The sequence below is a fragment of the Nuphar pumila genome, chromosome 2 (assembly GCF_984573655.1).
Source record: "Nuphar pumila chromosome 2, dmNupPumi1.hap1.1, whole genome shotgun sequence".
Classification (NCBI taxonomy): Eukaryota; Viridiplantae; Streptophyta; class Magnoliopsida; order Nymphaeales; family Nymphaeaceae; genus Nuphar; species Nuphar pumila.
In genome coordinates this window covers 94,635,135-94,655,871 of record NC_143250.1, presented here as the reverse complement: position 1 = coordinate 94,655,871, position 20,737 = coordinate 94,635,135, and the positions used below count along the sequence as shown (strand labels likewise).

General features: G+C 41.8%; 1 protein-coding gene across 2 annotated transcripts; it reads right to left on the bottom strand.

Annotated features, from left to right (window-relative positions):
• Positions 1–163: 163 nt before the first annotated feature.
• LOC149846199 (acyl-CoA-binding domain-containing protein 4-like) lies at positions 164–19,738 on the bottom strand. 2 transcript variants are annotated; one of them, XM_089996242.1, is made up of 18 exons: positions 19,487–19,738; positions 19,019–19,089; positions 17,256–17,319; positions 17,099–17,170; positions 14,547–14,735; positions 14,344–14,421; positions 13,854–13,964; positions 13,627–13,693; positions 13,479–13,540; positions 12,838–12,977; positions 11,542–11,668; positions 11,344–11,458; positions 3,269–3,357; positions 2,627–2,710; positions 2,357–2,542; positions 2,074–2,229; positions 1,929–1,988; positions 164–629 (listed from the first exon to the last, which is right to left on the bottom strand). In XM_089996242.1, exons 1-18 carry the CDS (start codon positions 19,649–19,651, stop codon positions 444–446), a joined length of 2,022 nt encoding a protein of 673 aa, XP_089852368.1. In that variant the 5' UTR covers positions 19,652–19,738; the 3' UTR covers positions 164–443. The 2 variants fall into 2 exon arrangements, with proteins under 2 accessions (XP_089852368.1, XP_089852369.1); XM_089996243.1 differs by lacking the exon at positions 17,256–17,319 and having other exon boundaries at positions 19,487–19,530.
• Between the last annotated feature and the right edge of the window lie 999 nt (positions 19,739–20,737).

The following is a 20,737-nucleotide window of genomic DNA, read 5'->3' as shown; positions in this document are numbered from 1 at the left end:
AAAAAGAGGAGAGCATTAGTTTTGACAGAAGGATGTCTATTGTTTGTATAGAGAAGAACAATAGCAATTTTGGCCTTTTGGGTTCTGCGATTTGTTTTGCCAACCGGTCTGTATGGATTCAAATCTCAGGTCCCTCTAGACGGACGACACAAAAAAATACTCATTTCACTAAAAAAAACAATTGATAGGTTCGTCTTATAAAACAATTCTAAGAATCAAGAAATTAGATATCCTTAGGACACTTCCAACCTTCATGTACTAGAAAATACAATCAATTATAAGACCAAAAGCTTCATGGTAATCACTGAAGAAAAAGAGGAAAAAAGGGACTTTGGCTCTTATTTCCTTTTTGCTGTAAAAAGCTAAAAATAAAAAATGGATACAGAAACATTTTATATATATATATATATATATATATATATGATACGTGGCTGGATGATTGATCAAGCATCGGTCTTTTGGTCAGGGGGAGTTCCTGCTAGCCATCCCCACACCCCTCCGGAGCTCTGCCTCTGTTTTGCACTCAACGCAGCCTGTTCAGATGCAACTTTCTGCCTACGAAGCAGTTCTACTTCCTTATGTAATGTTTCCATGGATTGAAGCTTTTGCCGTAACTCGGCAACATCAACCTGTTCAACCCAAATAGTTTTTTAGTATACTTGCATTCAGGGAGTCTTTAAACCCTTAGCAGATGTCTTCCTCGCTATAACTGTTATTATAAATCCCAATTGAATAATAATAAAAAAATTATAGCAAAACACAAATTTCAGATGACCACAGTTCTCTTGGTTTACTGAAATCTAGAAGGCCCAACAATGATCATTAGTTTTGGAAGATTAGCAATGCATGACACTCAAGGTAAAGATGTTAGACAGGAAACCAATTTTCAATAGCAAGACGGAAAGATGAATCACTTCTAATGAATAATGCCTGAAAAAATCCACAAGAAATTATCTTTCGGGAAACCTATTTGCTAATATTTTCTTATTTTCAAGGGAGTCAGGTGAAAATATTTCAACTTTGGTGGAGGTTGGTGTTGTTACAGCATATGAGAATCTAAGCACACATTTGGTGTGCATCATCAAAACCAGCAGTTGCATAATTTCATAACTCATTCTACAATGCAAATCAGCTCTGAAGCCAACAAGACCAAATTCATTCTTTTTGGGTCTGTTGGGCACATGTATGAGTAAGTTGACAGAGAATCTTCAATCATAGGCATTTTCAAAACCAAAGGGATACCAGACTGTAGGCTCACCTTAGTAAAACATAATCCTTTTTTTTTAAAGCTGGGGATATCCCACATGGGATTCGAGGCGTGAGATTATGAGAGGCCAATCTAACCATTCAGCTATCTCATTTTACCCCAAAATACATTCTATATTTGGAAACATAAAAAATGTTAAATAAGTAAACCTTGCTCTCTGAAAAAGCTTATGTACAAATAGTACAGCAGTAACTTAAGCTGATGATCAACAACAAATCTAATATTTAAAACTTCAGCCTGTTCAAACTGCGTTAAAACTTCAAGAGACTCTGAGTTATAGCTAAATAAATATATGGTAGAGCTAATAAGTACTCTCACACTCGATCAAATTGAAATCACAAAAGCTATGAATAGTGGGCAAATAGCTGGAAGCTGCTGAATACAGAAACCAAAACACCAAATTTTCAGTTGAGAATCGGAAATCCTTTTAGATTAAAATTGAGAAATGATTTGTTTACTGATATCTAATATCCTGTAGCATTTCTTTCAAAAAACACAAAAAACACATACAAGGTAATATGTGTTTTCACATTTGTATTCAGATTTGCGATTTATACCAATTACATTTTAGGTATACATGGGACTCTTTGCTTATATCTAAAGCAACTACCATTAGAGCCAATATATTCGGGAAAAAAATCTAAATATGGCAAGCACAAACCTCAAGCTTGAAACATCTTGACTGTTCAGCAGCAAGTTGACTACGAACAGATTGGAGCTCCTGCATAACACATACCAGAATGAGGTTCCCACATTCAAATGACCATGTTTAATTCATATAACTCCAGAGAGAATAAGAATCTTGCCTTGGTAAGTTCTGTATTACGTGCCTCAGCTTCTGTTATGTCTTGCTTCAGCTGGAGGGCCAACAACTGTTCCTTGGCTAGGGCTGCCTCTAGACTTTCCTTCTCAGAATTGAGAGACGCAATAAGCCGCTCTCCGGTTTCCTCACTAATAATGTTCTATAAGCATTAACAAGCTTCAGCTGATGCAGAATTGACATTTGAAAGCAATCCCAGTATGATTCATATGATGGATCTCATCCAACTAAAAAAGAAGAAAAAGTATGATATAAGAGCATCTTATTACCGGAGCATCTAGTTCAGCATTGTCCATGACAATCTCTCGTATTTTTCCATCTTGAGTAGTTTCAAACTCAGACTCTACATCTCTTGTTGCATTTGTTGTGTGAAGCAGAGGGGCAACACTATCTGTTGCCGATGCGTCCATCTTTGATGGTAACGTTGACTTATGGCTTGGTTTAAGAATGTGAACCTAACAGAACAAACAGAAGATGCATATTAAATGTCCTTCAGAGAAGGCTTGCTATTAGAGGAGGAATATTATAGCATATTTTACCTCGTTGCTGTAACGCCCATTGTATCCACCAAATGAAACAAGAATATCTTCCCCATTATAAGAGTTCAGAACCAAACTCAATCCCTGCAACATCATAGAATTTCCAAATTGGCATCAAGTAACATGTGATGAATAGAAATATGTATGAAAGAAAGTTGTCACTGCTATCAGGAAGATCTAGAAAAACGATAAATCCTTGGGGATCAGATGAATCACAGGGATGGTATTCCGTGTTTTCATGAAAAACATTAAGGATTTTGCTTATTTGCAAATTACAGATCGTGTGTTTCTGGTATTGTTAGCCGCGGTTGAGGGAAACAGTCAAATAATTTCCTGAAACTCAACCTCTTCACATTCAGCATGACCAGAACAGGGAAACCTTGATTCATGTAAAATATTTAACCCAAGACCCAACTTTAGTGTGAAACTGACACCTTTTAAAAGTTAAAAATATTTGGAAAGTGGCAGGAACACAATATGTGCAAACCATTAAAAAAAATGTGGGCAAATATTTATTATTACAAGATATGTTAGTCTAACATTAACAATATATGCACAAATTTTCACTGGTTTCACATATCTTTTACTACAAACATAATGCTACACAAAATAGATCACATCAATCGAGGGGAATGAGCTTACCTCACTTGCGAGGGGAACACGTCCTTGGACTGTGGTCACAACAGACCATGTGAGCGTAGACATGTTTAAAACAACAGTTTCTGAGACCCCTGCAAAATTACCCACCCAAAAGGTCAATGTGTCAATGCAGAGAGAGACAGAGAAATGAACTCGCTCAGATTTAGAGACTAGTGTTTGAATATGGTTTTGGTGCATCCACAGCTCTAAGTCTGTACAAAACGTACATCATGTTACTATGTTTATGGAAGCATAGAGATTACCCCATTAAACTCTACCTTGTATTCATAACCACTACATGTAGTACTCAAGTCAAATCACTCATATGTAGCATTAGAAAATAATCACAGGTGCATCACCAATTTGGAATGAGAATATGTCTAACAGTGCCAGGTGCATGCCAACTTATAGAAGCAAAAGTTGTGAAGGTACAACAAACATTTTACAAAAGGTCTAATATCAAAGCCTTAAATTTTTTTCCATATTATGTCACATTTTCTAGTTGGTCCAATATGTGGTACAACTCAAGCAACCATCTCAGAAGATAGCAGTGAAGGGTATTTAGGTCCCTTTAAACCGACTAATTCCCCTGTAAGGACAAGCTGACATCAGCAAAGGGAAAATGCAATGAGATACTGATGCAGGGCAGGACCCGATTGGGCCCATCGTGCCACTCGATCCACCACACAGGGCAGATGAAAGACCCCGTGACTATGACTCACCTGCAGGGACGGAGCCACGACGCAGGGAGGTACCCCTGCGCACCTACGTCAGGCGTGGTGGAGCTCGCGCGCCCCAGAACCAGCTGCAAAGAAGGACTGAACCGAATCATGGGTCGGATCCAAATCTGGACCCACGACCCGGTCCAGTAAACACTCTTTAAAAGGCCTGTCTAGGGTTGCGTGAAGGAGAATTGAAGATTGAAACAGCCCAGCCGACTTCTTTTTCTGCAACTTTTCCTATTCTCTATTTGATTACTGTTTTCCCTTTAGATTTTCTTTACTGTTTATTGCATATTCCCATTGTTTATTGAACATTTCTGAGTTAATAAAGAAGTTCAGCCACACCGATTCACGGTGGGCCATTAGTTTTCACTCCTCCAACGCAGTTGCATCAAAGTGGTATCAGAGCCGGCGTTCCACCTTCATCAGCGGTATGGCTCTTGAGGCGGGAACCGATCCGGTACAAGGCGAAGCGCGTGAGGAGACGAGCAGCGAAGACCCAATGCTGCGTGTCATGGAGGTGTTGACGAAAATACAGGAAAACGTGTCGCGTATCAGTCGGGACGTGGCAACCATATCACGGCGACTTGATGGGGTCGAAGGCCGAGTCGCTGCCCTTGAGTCGCCGGTGGATCCCTCTGCGACCTCAAGGCAAAGACTGGGGGTTGCGCTGGAGGTCGTAGCAGATGCAGCAGCAGTCCAGCCGACGTCCTGTCAGCCCGACTGTGTTGCTACCCAACAACCAGCGTTCCCCCCTCCATTCCCAGGTTCGACAGCAACAGTGTCACGCGCAGTAAGTACCCCCCATCTGAACCAGGAAGATAGGGCAGGGCAACCCCACGTCGTGGGTGCAGTTTTGCCCTGGCCTCGAGCCATGGGGGCTATGCCGCCGGCAGGGCTGGGCCTGCAGGAACCCAGCGTCACGCCGGGTCCTGCCGCAGGTTTGGGTCCGAGTGCACCCCAGACCAGGGCTCGGTTTCCTGTGGGTCTGCCGCAGGTCGGGTTGGGTCCGCAAGAACCCAGCAGCACGCAGGACCCCGCTGCAAGCCCCAGCGCAGCGACCCGACCCGGGAAAGAACTGTTTCTCCCTCCTGGTCCCGCGCGCAGAGGCATTGCGATGACCAACCAGCGGGTGGAACCTGGCGGACCCGTGTGGATGGGCCCGAATCCGAGAGGGTCCGGGCCGGAACAGTTTTCAGCAGGACCCAGGCCTGGATCTCGGGGACCATCCTTTGGGTCCCTGGGAGCGGGTCCGGGATCCGAACCCCCTTACCCAGCCAATCCAATTGGGTTTGGTGTGTGGTTCATCCCGACTCAAACCCAACCCATTAATTTCGAACCCCAAAATGAATCCAGTACCGACCCAGACCCATATCGGACCCAGACGGAGCTCCAGTTTGGATTTGAGCCGGGTCAGAACCAGACCCATAATCTCTTGGATCGGGGATCGAGTTCAGACCAAGCCTATTATCCCCAAAACTCGAACCTCGATCCTTCCCATCCATATCTGGGTCCGACGAATAGTGTAGGAGTGGGCCCGATTCACATCCCATCGGGCGAGTCAACCCATCCATATACCCATCAAGCCCCATACCCATACCGATACCCAAACCCAAACCAACCGGTTTACCCAAACATGTCCCAAAACCCAACCCAATATCCGGCCCAACACCATACTCCTAACCCACAACCATATTATACCCATTCTACCCGTCCGGAACCAGAACCTCAACCGAACCCTCCCCCGAACCTTGGACTTCCCGTCATTCCAGTACCACAATACCGGCCGCAGATGGTACCCGCCCACGGGCAAACCCGACCGAGGCAATGTCAGCAGGAACCGGCGCGCCCCGACCGCCGACCCCCCATCGGGAGAGTTCGACAACACCAGCATCCCGGCGAACAATACCGCCATATGGGCAATGAAGCAGCTTGGGACGACGACATTTTCTGGAACGAGCATCCTGCAGAAATGGTGGAGCCGCGACAACAGAGACCACCAGACCACTCTTCCACCTATGGCGTGAAATTGGATCTTCCGGAGTTTGCGGGGCGATTCGACGCGGAGCAGTTTTTTGACTGGTCTTATGCAGTGCAGTTCTTCTTCGATTATCACACAGTTGCTGAACATCGTCGTGTCTCGTTAGCTTCTACACGATTGAGAGGCCTAGCACAGACATGGTGGGTGGAGCTACAACGATCAAGGGAGCGGCAGGGATTAGAGCGCGTACAGTCGTGGGAAGAAATGCAAAGACTGATGCAGTCAAAGTTCGTGCCTTCGGATCACGCCGAGCGAGCCTACAAGGAATACCTGACCATGCGCCAAGGTTCCCGAACGGTAGCAGAGTACACCGCGGAGTTCCATCGTCTTTCCCTGCGTGTGCAGATCGAGGAAACAGCTCGTCAGCAGGTCACGAGGTACATTTCGGGTCTCCGCCCTGCTATCTCTGATGATTTTAGTTGTGTCACAGTCGAAACGTTAGATCAAGCCAGCAGTTATGCCATGAACATCGAGGACAAGCTGAAGCGGAGGCAGGAATATCGGACGACCCGTAGTGAGCCCCCCAGCCGACCCAAGCCGAGTTTCCCAACCAGGGGAGCAAGCTCCCCTAGTGATTCAAAACCTAGGACCGACCTTAGCAAATCTGACCAGTCAGGTCCAGCTTTCCACACCCGGTCCAAGACCAAACCTACTGAGTCGACCCTTCGTTGCTTTAGGTGTCAAGAGTTAGGACATGTCGCGTCCAAGTGTCCGACCGTGAGCAAGAACACCCATTTGGTTGAAGGAATTGTCGAGTCCGCAAGTGAGAGTGATAGTGAGGACAATTCATTAGTTGAGGTTGAGGATGAGCGGGGAGTTATAGAGTTCGACGGCAACGTCGAAAGTTTGTTGTCCATCCGTCATGTGTTGACCACACCCCGAGAATTGACCCCATCGAAATGGCTAAGGAATAACATTTTTAGGACCCGATGCAACTGTGAAGGTCACGCTTGTGATGTCATCATTGACACCGGAGCATGTGAGAACATGGTATCTGAGAGTGTGGTGTCTACCTTGAAACTCAACACCGAAAAGTTGTCCCAACCCTATAAGATGGCCTGGTTCAAGAAAGGAAATGAGGTTCCCATCACTCAGCGTTGCCTAGTCCGGTTTTCCATGGGGGAACACTACCACGATGAGGTGTGGTGTGATGTGGCCCCTATGCATGCGTGTCACATTCTTTTGGGACGTCCCTGGCAGTTTGATCGCCAGACCACTCACGATGGCCGCAAGAACACTTACTCTTTTATCTTTAATGGCCATAAGATCGTCCTTCTACCAATCCGGGAGACAGGTTTCCCCACAGTTGACAAACCCGAACGAGTCCCCCGACTCGCAGGCCTCTCGTACCGGCTTTTCCTGGACCACTGCCAGGAAGATGGCTATTGCTATGCCCTGGTGGCTAAGCCAGTGATGAGTTCACCTGTGTCCATTCCCGCGGATGTTGCCCCTCTTCTCGAGGAATTCCGCGACGTTATGCCGGATGACCTTCCTGATGGATTACCTTCGACAAGGGTGGTTCAGCATGCCATTGATTTTGTGCCTGGGTCGAGTCTACCCAACCTTCCCGCTTATCGCATGAACCCCTCCGAGCACACTGAGTTGTTAAGACAGGTTCAGGAATTACTGCAAAAGGGTTTCATTCGTGAGAGTGTTAGTCCTTGTGCCGTGCCTGCCTTACTCACTCCTAAGAAAGATGGGTCCATGCGCATGTGTGTCGATAGCCGTGCGATCAATCGCATCACAGTCAAATACCGTTTTCCCATTCCTCGTTTAGATGATATGTTTGACATGTTATCCGGTGCCTCCATTTTCTCTAAAATTGATTTAAAAAGCGGATATCATCAGATTCGTATACGCGAGGGAGACGAGTGGAAAACGGCATTTAAGACACGTGATGGATTGTACGAGTGGTTAGTCATGCCGTTTGGGTTGTCTAATGCCCCCAGTACCTTCATGAACATGATGACCCAAGTCTTGCGTCCGTGTCTTGGGAAGTTTGTTGTCGTCTACTTTGACGACATCTTGGTCTATAGTTCTTCATTGTCTGATCATTTGAGTCACCTGCGTCAAGTCTTAGATATTTTGAGAAAGGAAAAATTGTATGCCAATGCCAAGAAGTGTGAGTTTATGACATTCAGTGTCGTGTTCTTAGGGTTTATTGTGTCTTCTGATGGCGTCAAGGCCGACCCTGCTAAAGTCCGAGCGATTGTCGATTGGCCTACCCCAAAGACTATAGGAGAGATCCGTAGTTTCCACGGGTTAGCCACCTTTTACCGACGTTTCGTGAGGAATTTTAGTACCCTTATGGCCCCCATCACGGAGTGCCTAAAAGGTACTAGCTTTCTGTGGACGCCAGCGGCTAGCAAAGCCTTTACGATCATCAAGGACAAAATGACCAGTGCCCCTGTCTTAGCCCTCCCCGATTTTAGTGCAGTCTTTGAGGTTGAATGTGATGCCTCTAAAGTGGGGATTGGCGCCGTCTTGAGCCAGAATCGTAGGCTTGTCGCCTTCTTTAGCGAGAAGTTGACTCAGGCCAGGTGCCAATACTCCACTTACGATGTTGAGTTTTATGCCGTTGTACAAGCCCTTCGTTATTGGAGGCATTATCTCATTTATAAGGAATTTGTTTTGTACACGGATCATGAGGCATTGAAGTACCTGAACAGTCAGAAAAAGCTGAGTGTTCGTCATGCCAAGTGGGTCAGCTTCTTGCAAGAGTACACCTTTTCGCTTCGGCATCAATCGGGTACCCTGAATAAGGTGGCTGACGCTCTTAGTAGGAAGAACAGCCTGTTGATGACTATGTCGGTGCAGGTCATAGGTTTTGAACAATGCAAAGAGTTATACCCTACGGACCCTGATTTTCACAAAGTCTGGGAAGGGTGCACCTCCTCCGCTCGCAACCTTGACCCCCGTTTTTGTATTCATAATGGTTACCTCTTCCGTGGTAACCAATTATGTGTACCCAATTTCTCCCTCAGGCTTCAGTTGATTTCTGAATTACATGAAGGAGGGTTAGCAGGGCATTTCGGGCATGATAAGACGTTCACTCTCTTAGATGAACGATACTTTTGGCCCAAGATGCGCAAAGATGTTGTCAAGTTTATCCAAGGTTGTCATGTGTGTCAAGTGTCCAAGGGTCATCGTCAGAATAGTGGTCTGTACACCCCGTTACCCATTCCTGAACGACCGTGGGAGCATGTGTCCATGGATTTTATCGTGGGCCTTCCCCGCACACCACGTCGTTTTGATTCAATTCTAGTAGTTGTTGACCGGTTCTCCAAAATGACTATCTTTATTCCGTGCAAGCGCATCACCGATGCCTCTTTAGTCGCTTCATATTATTTCAAAGATGTTGCCCGTTTCCACGGTCTACCTCACACAATCACTTCCGATCGCGACACGTGTTTTATGAGTCACTTTTGGAAATCGTTATGGGCCCTGTTGAAAACTAAGCTCCAGTTCAGTAGCGCGTATCACCCCCAGACTGATGGCCAAACCGAAGTCGTGAACCGCACCTTAGGAAATTTGTTACGGAGCTTAGTGGGCGAAAATGTCAAAACTTGGGATCTCGTTCTGCCTCAAGCCGAGTTCGCCTATAACAACTCCATTAACCGGTCCACTGGTAAATCTCCGTTCCAAGTAGTGTATGGTCGGTCTCCCACCCATGTCGTTGACCTCGCCCCTGTGTCAGATCTCTCAGCTCCAGCTCCGGATGCCTTTGATGCCGTTAAATATATGCGTGACATTCACAGACAAGTCCGGACCAAACTTGTTGAAAGCTACGAGACCTACAAAGCTTTCGTAGATCAGGGTCGTCGTGATGTCCATTTCGAGGTCGGTCAACTTGTTTGGGTGTACCTGCGTCCAGAGCGTTTTCCCGTCGGTACCTATAGCAAATTAAGTCCTAAGAAGTATGGCCACTTTCGGATCCTCCAGCGGTTAGGTTCGAATGCTTACCTACTTGAGCTGCCCAATGATTGGCATATTTCCCCTATTTTTAACGTGGCTGATCTATATGCTTACTGTGGCAACAACAAGTCGACAGAGCCGACTTCTTCCCAACCAGGGGAGAATGATGCAGGGCAGGACCCGATTGGGCCCATCGTGCCACTCGATCCACCACACAGGGCAGATGAAAGACCCCGTGACTATGACTCACCTGCAGGGACGGAGCCACGACGCAGGGAGGTACCCCTGCGCACCTACGTCAGGCGTGGTGGAGCTCGCGCACCCCAGAACCAGCTGCAAAGAAGGACTGAACCGAATCGTGGGTCGGATCCAAATCTGGACCCACGACCCGGTCCAGTAAACACTCTTTAAAAGGCCTGTCTAGGGTTGCGTGAAGGGGAATTGAAGATTGAAACAGCCCAGCCGACTTCTTTTTCTGCAACTTTTCCTATTCTCTATTTGATTACTGTTTTCCCTTTAGATTTTCTTTACTGTTTATTGCATATTCCCATTGTTTATTGAACATTTCTGAGTTAATAAAGAAGTTCAGCCACACCGATTCACGGTGGGCCATTAGTTTTCACTCCTCCTCCAACGCAGTTGCATCAGATACCCCCATGGCCTTATGGTTCCTAACCAAGGGTGGACCAAGTGAAAGCAGTGTGTGTGTATAGTCAAAAGCGCTAGGCAGTGCCTAGTCGGTACACCCCAAAAAAGACTAGGCGGGACTAGTAGAACTAGTCAGTACATTAATTAAAAAATAAAAAATATATAAAATATACATAAAAATATGTTTAATTCCTTTGGTAATAAGATGTTATTACCAAAGGAATGAAAGTACATAATTACACACACTTTCACAAAATATATAGCTAAAACCTACTCTCTCTCTCTCTCTCACACACACACACACACGGTGTTGGAAATTTTCACATCATCATTCATTTATGGACACTAATTTGACTTTGTTTCTGGGAAAGGAATGCATATAAATCTTATAGAAGCAGTTCATGTAATTGCAACTCACTTCACATGATATATATATATATATATATATATATATATATATATATATATATCAAAACACCACTGCTCAGGAACAGTTTCTCATTGTAAAATTCAATAAAGGCATTTCTAATGCCTAAAAGTGATAGCTGATATAAACAGGTTCACCAAGTAAAAGTCACTTTAGGGTTTTCACCAACTGATTACACCAACTAACACGAAGCAGTATCATGTATTTCAGGTAGCTCTTTAGCACATGAAGGTATGCATGTGGTTTGATGGGCAGAAAATAGAAGTACTAAGAAAGAATAGAATGACTACAATAAATCTTAAATGCCTGGAGTTTGAAGACACACCATTCCGATTATCTCCTCCACCAACAATAAACCAGTTTTCTCCTACAATTACACCTGCATGCCCAGCTCTGGGAGTTGGAATAGTTCCCTGTAATGTTGGTCTTGACCATTCCATCTGCAATGAACCCAGTATCAATAAGTATTTTTGGCTAAGATTCTTTAATATGAATCAGAAATAATCATTGAAATGCCTCGTACACTCTGTAGGTCAAGAACATGCAAATCATTGAAGCATGTAGCATGTGATCCACCACCAAATATTAATAAGTAACGCTCTGCATGTACAGCAGCAGCATGGCCTGACCTTGGTGAAGGAGGTACACCCCTACAAAATAAAGAATCACAGAATTTCAAATTACTTATGCTTAGATGCTTAAGATAGTTTTTAAAACCAGCGTAGGTAAAATTTGTAAAATTTACGACATGGTCTGGTACGCAATGGCATTCCACCTTTAGCATTAGAAGTATGCAAGATGAGTGTATGAGGGAAAACTTTACTGAGGGGATTGTTTGTTAAAATGGCTACATGGAGATTCTGTGCTTCCATAAAAGTTCATTCATAGTGATACTGAGGATCCCCTCATGGAACACCACACACACATACACAGAGATAGAGAAAGGTGCCCCAGAGTTTTTATGTTTTCCATGTGGGAAGCCTCACTGTTGTGTATGTTGTATACTGTCGCTAATACAGGAGGCTTATATTGGACCTTAAGAATTTCACCAATTTTTATTACCTTCTCAAATTTCAGAACCCCATAGAAGTGTATTACCATCAATGACACCGCCAACCATATTTGTCCAGAGCCAGACCTATGTTATATTCAATTATATTAAATAAACGACTCCATAGTTTGAAAACATAAAACACATTAAATGCATTTTGTTATATTACAGGGTAACTAAAATAAGTTTACCAACCAAATATGTTTACTGGTATGAACCAAGATTTTCATAGATTTTTTTTTTTCGAAAATTTCACCATACGGATGTGATCCAGACACTTGGTTTTATAGAAATAGACTCTTGGATCATCCAACTAAGATGTATAAGAAGGATCTTTTGAGGGTTGAAAATCAACAGTTTAAAATTTTCATAAATATTCAAGCATAAAAAATCGTATTTCTTGATCCGATTACGATGATCCAACAGTCGATTCTTTACAAAAATACAACTGCAAATGCCAGCACAGTCCATTTGCTACAAACATTTTCTTGGGTCATATTTTTTCAATAAAAAAGACGCACACAATCTTTTGAGTCATGAAAATGTGGTATATTGTGGGACATTGATTTTTGAAGCACTTCAAAAACCAGCTTATGTGCTGGTGATCAGACAATCCAAAAGCCGATACCTACTAAACAAACCATGTAGATCACATCTGTATCGACAAATTCATAAAAGACCAAAAAAAGAAAAAGATTAGGCATCTGCACTGTGCAGATGTTGACAAAAGCAATCTTGCGTCTAAATAAGTCCCGAGAGCCAACTTACACAGGATCTATTTCGTCCCAGGTCATTGTTTCTAGATCAAGAATGTGGAGATCATTTAAAAGAGACCGCTTATGATCCTCGCCACCAAACAGGACCAAACTTGATCCTACAAGGGTAACAGATTGACCTCCACGGCAAACCTGAGTGGAAGATATAGAATGTTAGAAAAGGAAATAGTAAATAAAAGTTGTTGGGAAGAAGAGAATATAGAACAACATTCATCATTTTAAAAGGTGTGTAATATGTTAAAAAAACATGATAAGTTGTCAGAGCAATATAACACCTTTCACATTTCAGAGCAAGTGAAACGCCTCTTATTTAGTCAAAGAGTTGACCAGGAATATAAAAGAAAGCATTGAACAGGTCATAGAAAAGAAAATTTGGCTTTACAATGCAAACGATTTCTAAAGAATTTCAGTCGAACAATTTGCTATGTGGCAGTCTTTTCAAATCTGGAAGACCAAAGGATAGACCACTAAGAAAACAACTTCAGCATAGAGGACATATTCATTGCATCTTCTAAACTGAATGCAAATAACAATACATTTACATGCTCACTTAGTTCCTTACGCAAGTCCTCAATAATATAGCCAATCAAATGAAAATATCTAATGGTGTGTTCAAACTTGCATCTTACATACCGGAGGCTTCCCGTATGTCTTCAAGAACAACCAGGTAGAAGTTTGCAAGTCAAATTCTTTCACTGCCATGAAAAATAAAAATCAAAGATGAGCAGAAGTTACTGGAATCATATATGAAGCAAATACATAAACATGGATGGACTTGTACCAGTCACAGTTTCAGAAGGATCTTTAGTATGCCCAGCTACGGAAAGAAGTTTATTCCCCCACGCTATCTTCAGGAGAAAAGGAGTAAAATATCAATCATTCCAAACCAAAAAAGTTACTACGTTATAAATATAGAATAAAACTGGATTGCTTGAAGCAATGACTGTTAACCGCCTGAATATTAAGAGAATAAGGTTCCATGAAAGAATTACTCCTATTAAAACTTACCAGAGTGTGACCTGCACAAGGAACCAAGGGCACTGAGGATGGAGATCCTTGAGATTCTGTTGCCATCTTAGGCTCAAGTTTTGACCATGTAAACGTTTTCAAGTCTAGAACCTGTCATTGCCCCATAGGAACTTAGCACATGAGCACTATAAGCCCTAAATGACCACAAAACAGAAGAACAATGGCAAGTTTTCAGAATAGACAGTAATGGAAATGGAAAATAAATGTATGATGTTATAGCCACAGGGCAGTTCATAAGACTGTCCGCCATAGACTATATCACCTTCTAATGATTACTAAAAAAGGTATGGGTTGCCAAACTCCATTAATGTTTCACTAATATGTGAAAACTTAAAAATCAAATGGAAATTACTTCAATCAGTAACCAAAGCCTTTAAACATAGATTTCAAGCATGTAACATGTGAAGGCTGCTCATCACACTAAATTTTGAATGATGTAATACCCAACAGATCACTATGGTAGGGATACCTGAAGATCATTAAGATAACGCCCATTGTGATTTCCACCAAAAATGTACATTTTCTCTTGGACTATAGCAGCTCCATGCTGAAAATGATCAAGAGCAAGAACTCATAGGAATTAGTGAAAAAACATATATATAGAATATAATAGAGGTATAATAACTGTAAGCTAACATCATCTCACTAGATTAGAGTTCAGAGTCTTCAGACCTCATATCGAGCTTTTGGGAATGGACCAGATATTGAGGGTGCAATCCATTTGTCATAAACACCAACTGACCTTAATACTTCTGAAACAACATCTTTATCTTCTGTCTGTAGACCCCCATTTTCAGCAGGAATGGTCTTTGGAACTTCAAAAGAGTTCCTATCTGATGTGACTGGCTCTGCTGTCAGAGTCTGCAGATATTCGCAACAGAAAGATCAACAAAAGGCAACAAAAAAGAAGCATCTAACAGAGAAGTTGACAAAAACCCACAAATTGTGATAAACTCAAATTTCTGCACTTGATCACTATATCAATAATTTCCAACGTAGAGAAGAAACAGATTTATGGGTGTTTTAAAGACCACTAAGCTCAAAGAAAAATAAACAAAGTACTGTATCCCACATGTCAAGAGATGAGCTAATTCACCCCACAATGGAAATTAGTGAAAACAAACACAAGCTAAGGATGCAACAAAAAAATATAAGTTCTCAGGACTGCAATTGATCACTATATCAATAATTTCCAACATAGAGAAGAAACATATTTTATGGGTGTTTTAGAGACCTTTAAGCCCAAAGAAGAAGAAACAAAATTACTCTATCCCACATGTCAAGATGAGCTACCCAACCCACAATGGAAAATCATAAGCCAAGGATGCAATAAAAAATGTATAAGTTCGGAGTTCCCAGGACTGCTCAGTCCAAGCAGCACTTAACAAAAAGAAACCTTCATCAGTATACTGAAAGAAAGAGAGAGAAAAAGGAATACTTCAAGTGAAAACAATAATAACATTACTGACAGTCCAATGAGTAATATTATCAGTAAGCCATCTGTGGTATTATTTGGGGTCATTGTGTCCACTAATATTAGCAGTCCAATGAAGTGTGTTGCCCATGACCCTACATATGTTTTAACACTAACACAACCATGAAAAACTTTTCTAATTGTACCCCTTAAGCCAAAAAATGTGCAAAAAAAAGGAAGGACATGACGGGAACATCCAAACAATGTATGCTCCATCCAGAAAAGATGACCACTGGATCTAGGAGTCATTGACAAGGGTTCACAAACTCAAATGTACTGTAAATGTCTCAATGAGAGTGTTAGTGTCCCAAAGAAATTGTTCATCAGATACCAACTGGCTGTCCGGTCAACTAATCTCTACTCCAGTGGCTCTAGAATGCTAGTAATGAGGGATAAGGAGTTGAAGATGGTCTGGTGACATTCACTTTATGCATGCCACCGAAAAGAAGCACGAATAATGGTGCTAATCAAGTTTACTAATGACTTGATAATAGTATTCACTTACAAGAGGCACGTAACTGTCATGAAATACACAAAAGAGACATCAGAAATATTGCAGATTTATTGTGAGGAAAATCTCACTTGAAACACACTGTACAATGGGGCCTAACACCCCTTATTTATACTTACATATGAGAGGTCTAGCCGTTGGGCATCTCCCAACGGCTCTAATTAGAGCCATTGGGAGATAGCCCAACGGCTGGTCAACAGTCAACTCAAAAAGAAAAAGCAGAAAATAAAAAGGAAAAAGAAAAAAATATAAAAAATACAAAAAGAAGAAAATAAAAAATACAAGAAAATAAATAACATAAAGTGCTACCTATATCCGTATATTCTTAACTATATATCTATGTCACATGGGTGCGGGTGCGGGGTGCGGCAGGGGCAAAAATGTAATATATATATAAGGGGGGTCCGGGGGTTCCCCCCAGCGCAGGTCCCGCCGGGGGGGCGCCCCTGGCGGGGGGTTATAGGGGGCCAGCGCCCCCCCCCCCCCCTCCCCAGTTTTTTTTTTTTAAATTCCACAGCCCATTTCATAGGGCAAATTTAAAAAAAAAAACCAAAAAAAATGGACCATCCGCAGCCCATTTCATAGGGCAAAATAAAAAAAAAAACAAAAACAAAAAAATGGACCAAAATGACCCTGGGTGCGGTCAACACACCCAGGGCCGGGTTGACCGCACCCGGTGCCACACCCGCACCCGCGTCGACGCGGGTGCAGCACCCTGCTAGCCGAGTCCCTGTGACATAGCTATATATATATATATTTATATATATGTCTATATATAGACATACTCTTACATAATTGAATTAAGAAGAGTATGTTTATATATATAAGCACACACACATATATACATATATAGTTAAGTATATACTTATTGTATATGTATTTCTAACAGCCACCAGTGGAGATGATCCAAAATATGATCTTTTCTTATTTCTCCACAAAACCAAATGTAACATGTTACGTTGTGAACAAAGAAACACGAGTGCAAAAAAGCAACTCATAATACACAAGGGCCACAAAAGAACAACTCAATCACGAGGTCAAATGATGACATCACTCAACCTTAATGACCATAAGATGTTTCTCTTTGTAGGAAGATAATGACATAATGATGGAAAGAGCACTTGAGAATTAAATGAGCACAGGAAATTGAAGAATGTATTGCTTGACTAGCAGCTGTGGAAAATACAATATGAAAGATGAGGAAAAGATTATAAAAATTGGCATGTGTTCAAAACTCACATTCATTTCCACATCCACAACAGGCTCAACAACAAATTCAGGAACCCTTGAATACCAAGCTGGCTCTTCCTCCTATAAGGAAAAAATTTGTATCGTCAACAACTGTTGAAAACAAAAGATAATATGTAAAAATGATTGAGTTGTTAATAATAACCACCTCCAAGATTTTTACAAAGAGGCGCATAGCTTCAGTTTGTGCCATGTTTCCAAGTCCATGCCAGCTGTAGTGAAATGTAGTTTTCTTAATAAATACTCAAAAGAACATAACCAGAATAAGAGGAATGATGATACCATAACTACCAAAGCATACATGCATATATACATTTGTGTTGGTGTGCATAAGAACAACAAGAAAAACCCTTAACAGACAATCCTTGTGAAGGATCAACAGTAAATTTCCACATGAAAGTTCACAGAAAAATCCAGAAACAGATGTTACTCAAGGAAAAATAAAACAAACAACCAAACAAGATTCAACCCAATGAAATCGAACAAATTCTAAAATGTAACCAAGTCATAGTGGTTTGCGCAGAAAATAATTTACAAAATTTAATTGAACATGATGTGTTCATTTACTAATACCAACCCCACATTAAGGTAAAGGTGTTGAGATTTCATGCACCAACTCTTAGGGCTCATTTACCAATACACCTTTAGCACACTTTAAAATTGGTCGAATCATATTTTTTTGTTTTAAAGACCTCTTGAGGGCCGATTTTCCCATTTGTGTAGAGGCCATTAGAGAGGTATCCACGCACCCTAGAAGTCGTGAGAGCGATTTGGGGGTCGATCCATGCACAAGGGAGAGGGCCTTTGCGGTTTACTTAAGTAAGAGTGCATTTCCACCATTTTTTCACTCAAGGAAGTGGGTTAAGATAAAAAAATCCCTATTCTAAACTTATTATTGAGTTATTTTGGGTAAGATGACATCAAATGATTCGGCATGTCAATGGGGCATTCCTGTAATGAGTGAAAAATCGAGTGCAATTATTGCCATAATATTTTTTTGAGTGGTATATCTCGGTTGAAGCATCATTTAGCACTCAAGTGTTTAGAAAATTGGTTATTTTGCTTTTTTTATGTAATATGAAAGTATGAGTCTTGTGGAATGTTCTTAATTGCAAGATATTTAATATTTTGCATTATTCTTGTGAGATAGTTGATGTTTGATGATATCGTATGCAGCTCATAGAGACATAAATGCTTCATATGTGGTAATGGTTATATTTTGATCAATTCTTCACTGTTTCATGTGTTATGATTTTTTTAAAAATTTTGAACAAACTTTATTACAAAAAATTATAATTTTTTACCATCCTTATCTTATTTTGGGCCTGACAGATATGGGTAACGATAATATACTTACAACCTTGGTTTAGAGAGCCAAGAGGTAGAGGTCACACGCTAAATCTACACCAAATTGAAAGGAGAGAGATGAGAAGACAAATTCTTGATCATCAAAACTTTAAAACAACATTCAGGTAAAGTAAGAAGATTGGGTTATGTTTCATGCCTAATCATTAACCTGCACACCATGGAGTCTCCTTTTTATCATATGGCATATGATTCTCACCGTGTTTCTATTCTCTCTCAGCTAGGTACCAGTCCCATCAGTTTCTGACCGTTAAATAGCAACTCATCATTCCTCACATCATCGCATCATGGAAAACAAAAACAAAGCACAAATAGATGAGGAAAGGGAAAAAGAAAAGAAAAGCTAACCTCCATTTCGTTACAATTCTACCAGTTACCAGAACGTAATTGTTTCATTGCTAATTGAAATTAACACTTAAGCACATCTAAATCATCACATCATGCATTTCAAGAAACGCCCACAGACACTGAAGATCATGCAAACCCACAGGCATATCAGACCAGAAACCCATTTTTATACATACAGACACCATTGCATAGACTAACCTCGTCCATTTGCTGCTCTCAACAGGATTCCACCCCTTAGGCTTAGGGATTGTGCACGGTCCCACGGTAGCCTACAATGAGAAAAACTATGGGACTCAATTCCACATTTCTAATCATGCAAAAACGTAAAAAAAAAAACTAAAATCAGCGCGAGATCCAGATCTGAGAATCCAAACTCATATCCGGCACCAAAACACTACAAAAATTCAAAGAGAAAGACTCTGAGTTTCAACATTTCCCTCAGATCTCTCCCGTATCAAATCCACAGTACCAAGATCTCAACCAATTCCCTCAAGAAACGCCCAGAAAAGCTTCGTAAACCCTAGAGACCCGACTAATTCACCACAAATCTAAAGAAATCGACAGTGAAAGGAATTCCTGCGCAGATTCTATGAAGAAAGCCACAGATCGGAGCGAAATTGTAGATAAATCTATTGAAATCGAGCGAATCGATCGGATTTTTTTTACCTGCTGGTAGAGTCCGTAGAGCAAGAGGGCGACGTCGTTCTGGAAGCGGGAAATTGCAGTGGGCTTGCCGGAGCCCTGAGATCCTCCACCGAATCCGGCGTAGGCAGCCGCCGCGTAGAATCTTTCCGGGTACGCGAGGCCGGAGCTCGCCCTCGCCATCGCCATTGCTTCCTCCCCCTCTTACAGAGACCAGCAATCGCAGAGAGAGAGAGAGAGAGAGAGAGAGAGAGAGAGAGAGAATCTGACCGCGGCAAATCCCGCTAAACCTCCCGTATTTATAAACAAATGAAATACTAATATTTTGCATTTTTTTTAACTTCCGTTATCGTTTCCTGAATGACGCCTGGGCCCCTAACTTTTGTCCAAAATGACCGACAGACACACCACTCTCTTTTCCGAGATGAGCTCCAAAAAGGACGTAACGATGTAAGCGTTTGGGTTGAATACAAGAGAGGTCCGAACCCGAATACTTTTTCCGTTCTGCCAGATCCTTTCAGATCCGAATCCAAAATCGAAACCATAGATCCGAATTTGGATCTGGATTCGGATCAGATCTGAGGAGGTTAGATTGAATCCGAATATAAAATATATGTGGTAATACTTGATCCGGAAAAAAATAGAACAGAACAAGCTATTTACATATAAAAAATGCATTTGGGTCAGATTTTGATTTGGATACAGTCTAGATTCGACTTAAAATACTGATCTGAATCCGACCCGAATCAGAGAGTGATCTCATTGAACATATATGGATTTAATCTGAAACTACATTCGGATTTTACTTAAAAGGATTCATATCCAAAAACACATGTGAGACTCGGATATCCAACCATATCCTATCATTTTGCAGCCCTAGTTCGAATCATATCAGGGCACATTCAGTTAGATCATTCTTATTTACTTTCTCATTTTAATAGAAAGTGAATCTGAATTGTATAAGCAGCCAAACATAAAAAGCTAAGTTGTCAGAAAGTGTCACTTCCTAATTCTAATTTTGTTTGATATTCAAAATCACATGAGATCCCATGTGATTGTGAGTCTCAAGCAAATTTAAAAGTGATTCTGAATCATGTTTTTTGAAAGGTACAGCCAAACTTATTAGGGATGGCAGTGGATTGGGGTGGGGGACAATGTCTCTACCCATGCCCCGCCTAAAAATTTTGCCCTCCATCCCCTGCATGGGTTTTGATTTTAACCTCTATCTTTGGGTCCATTCTTCATTTCATATCTTTCATTCTCGGTTCAAATGGA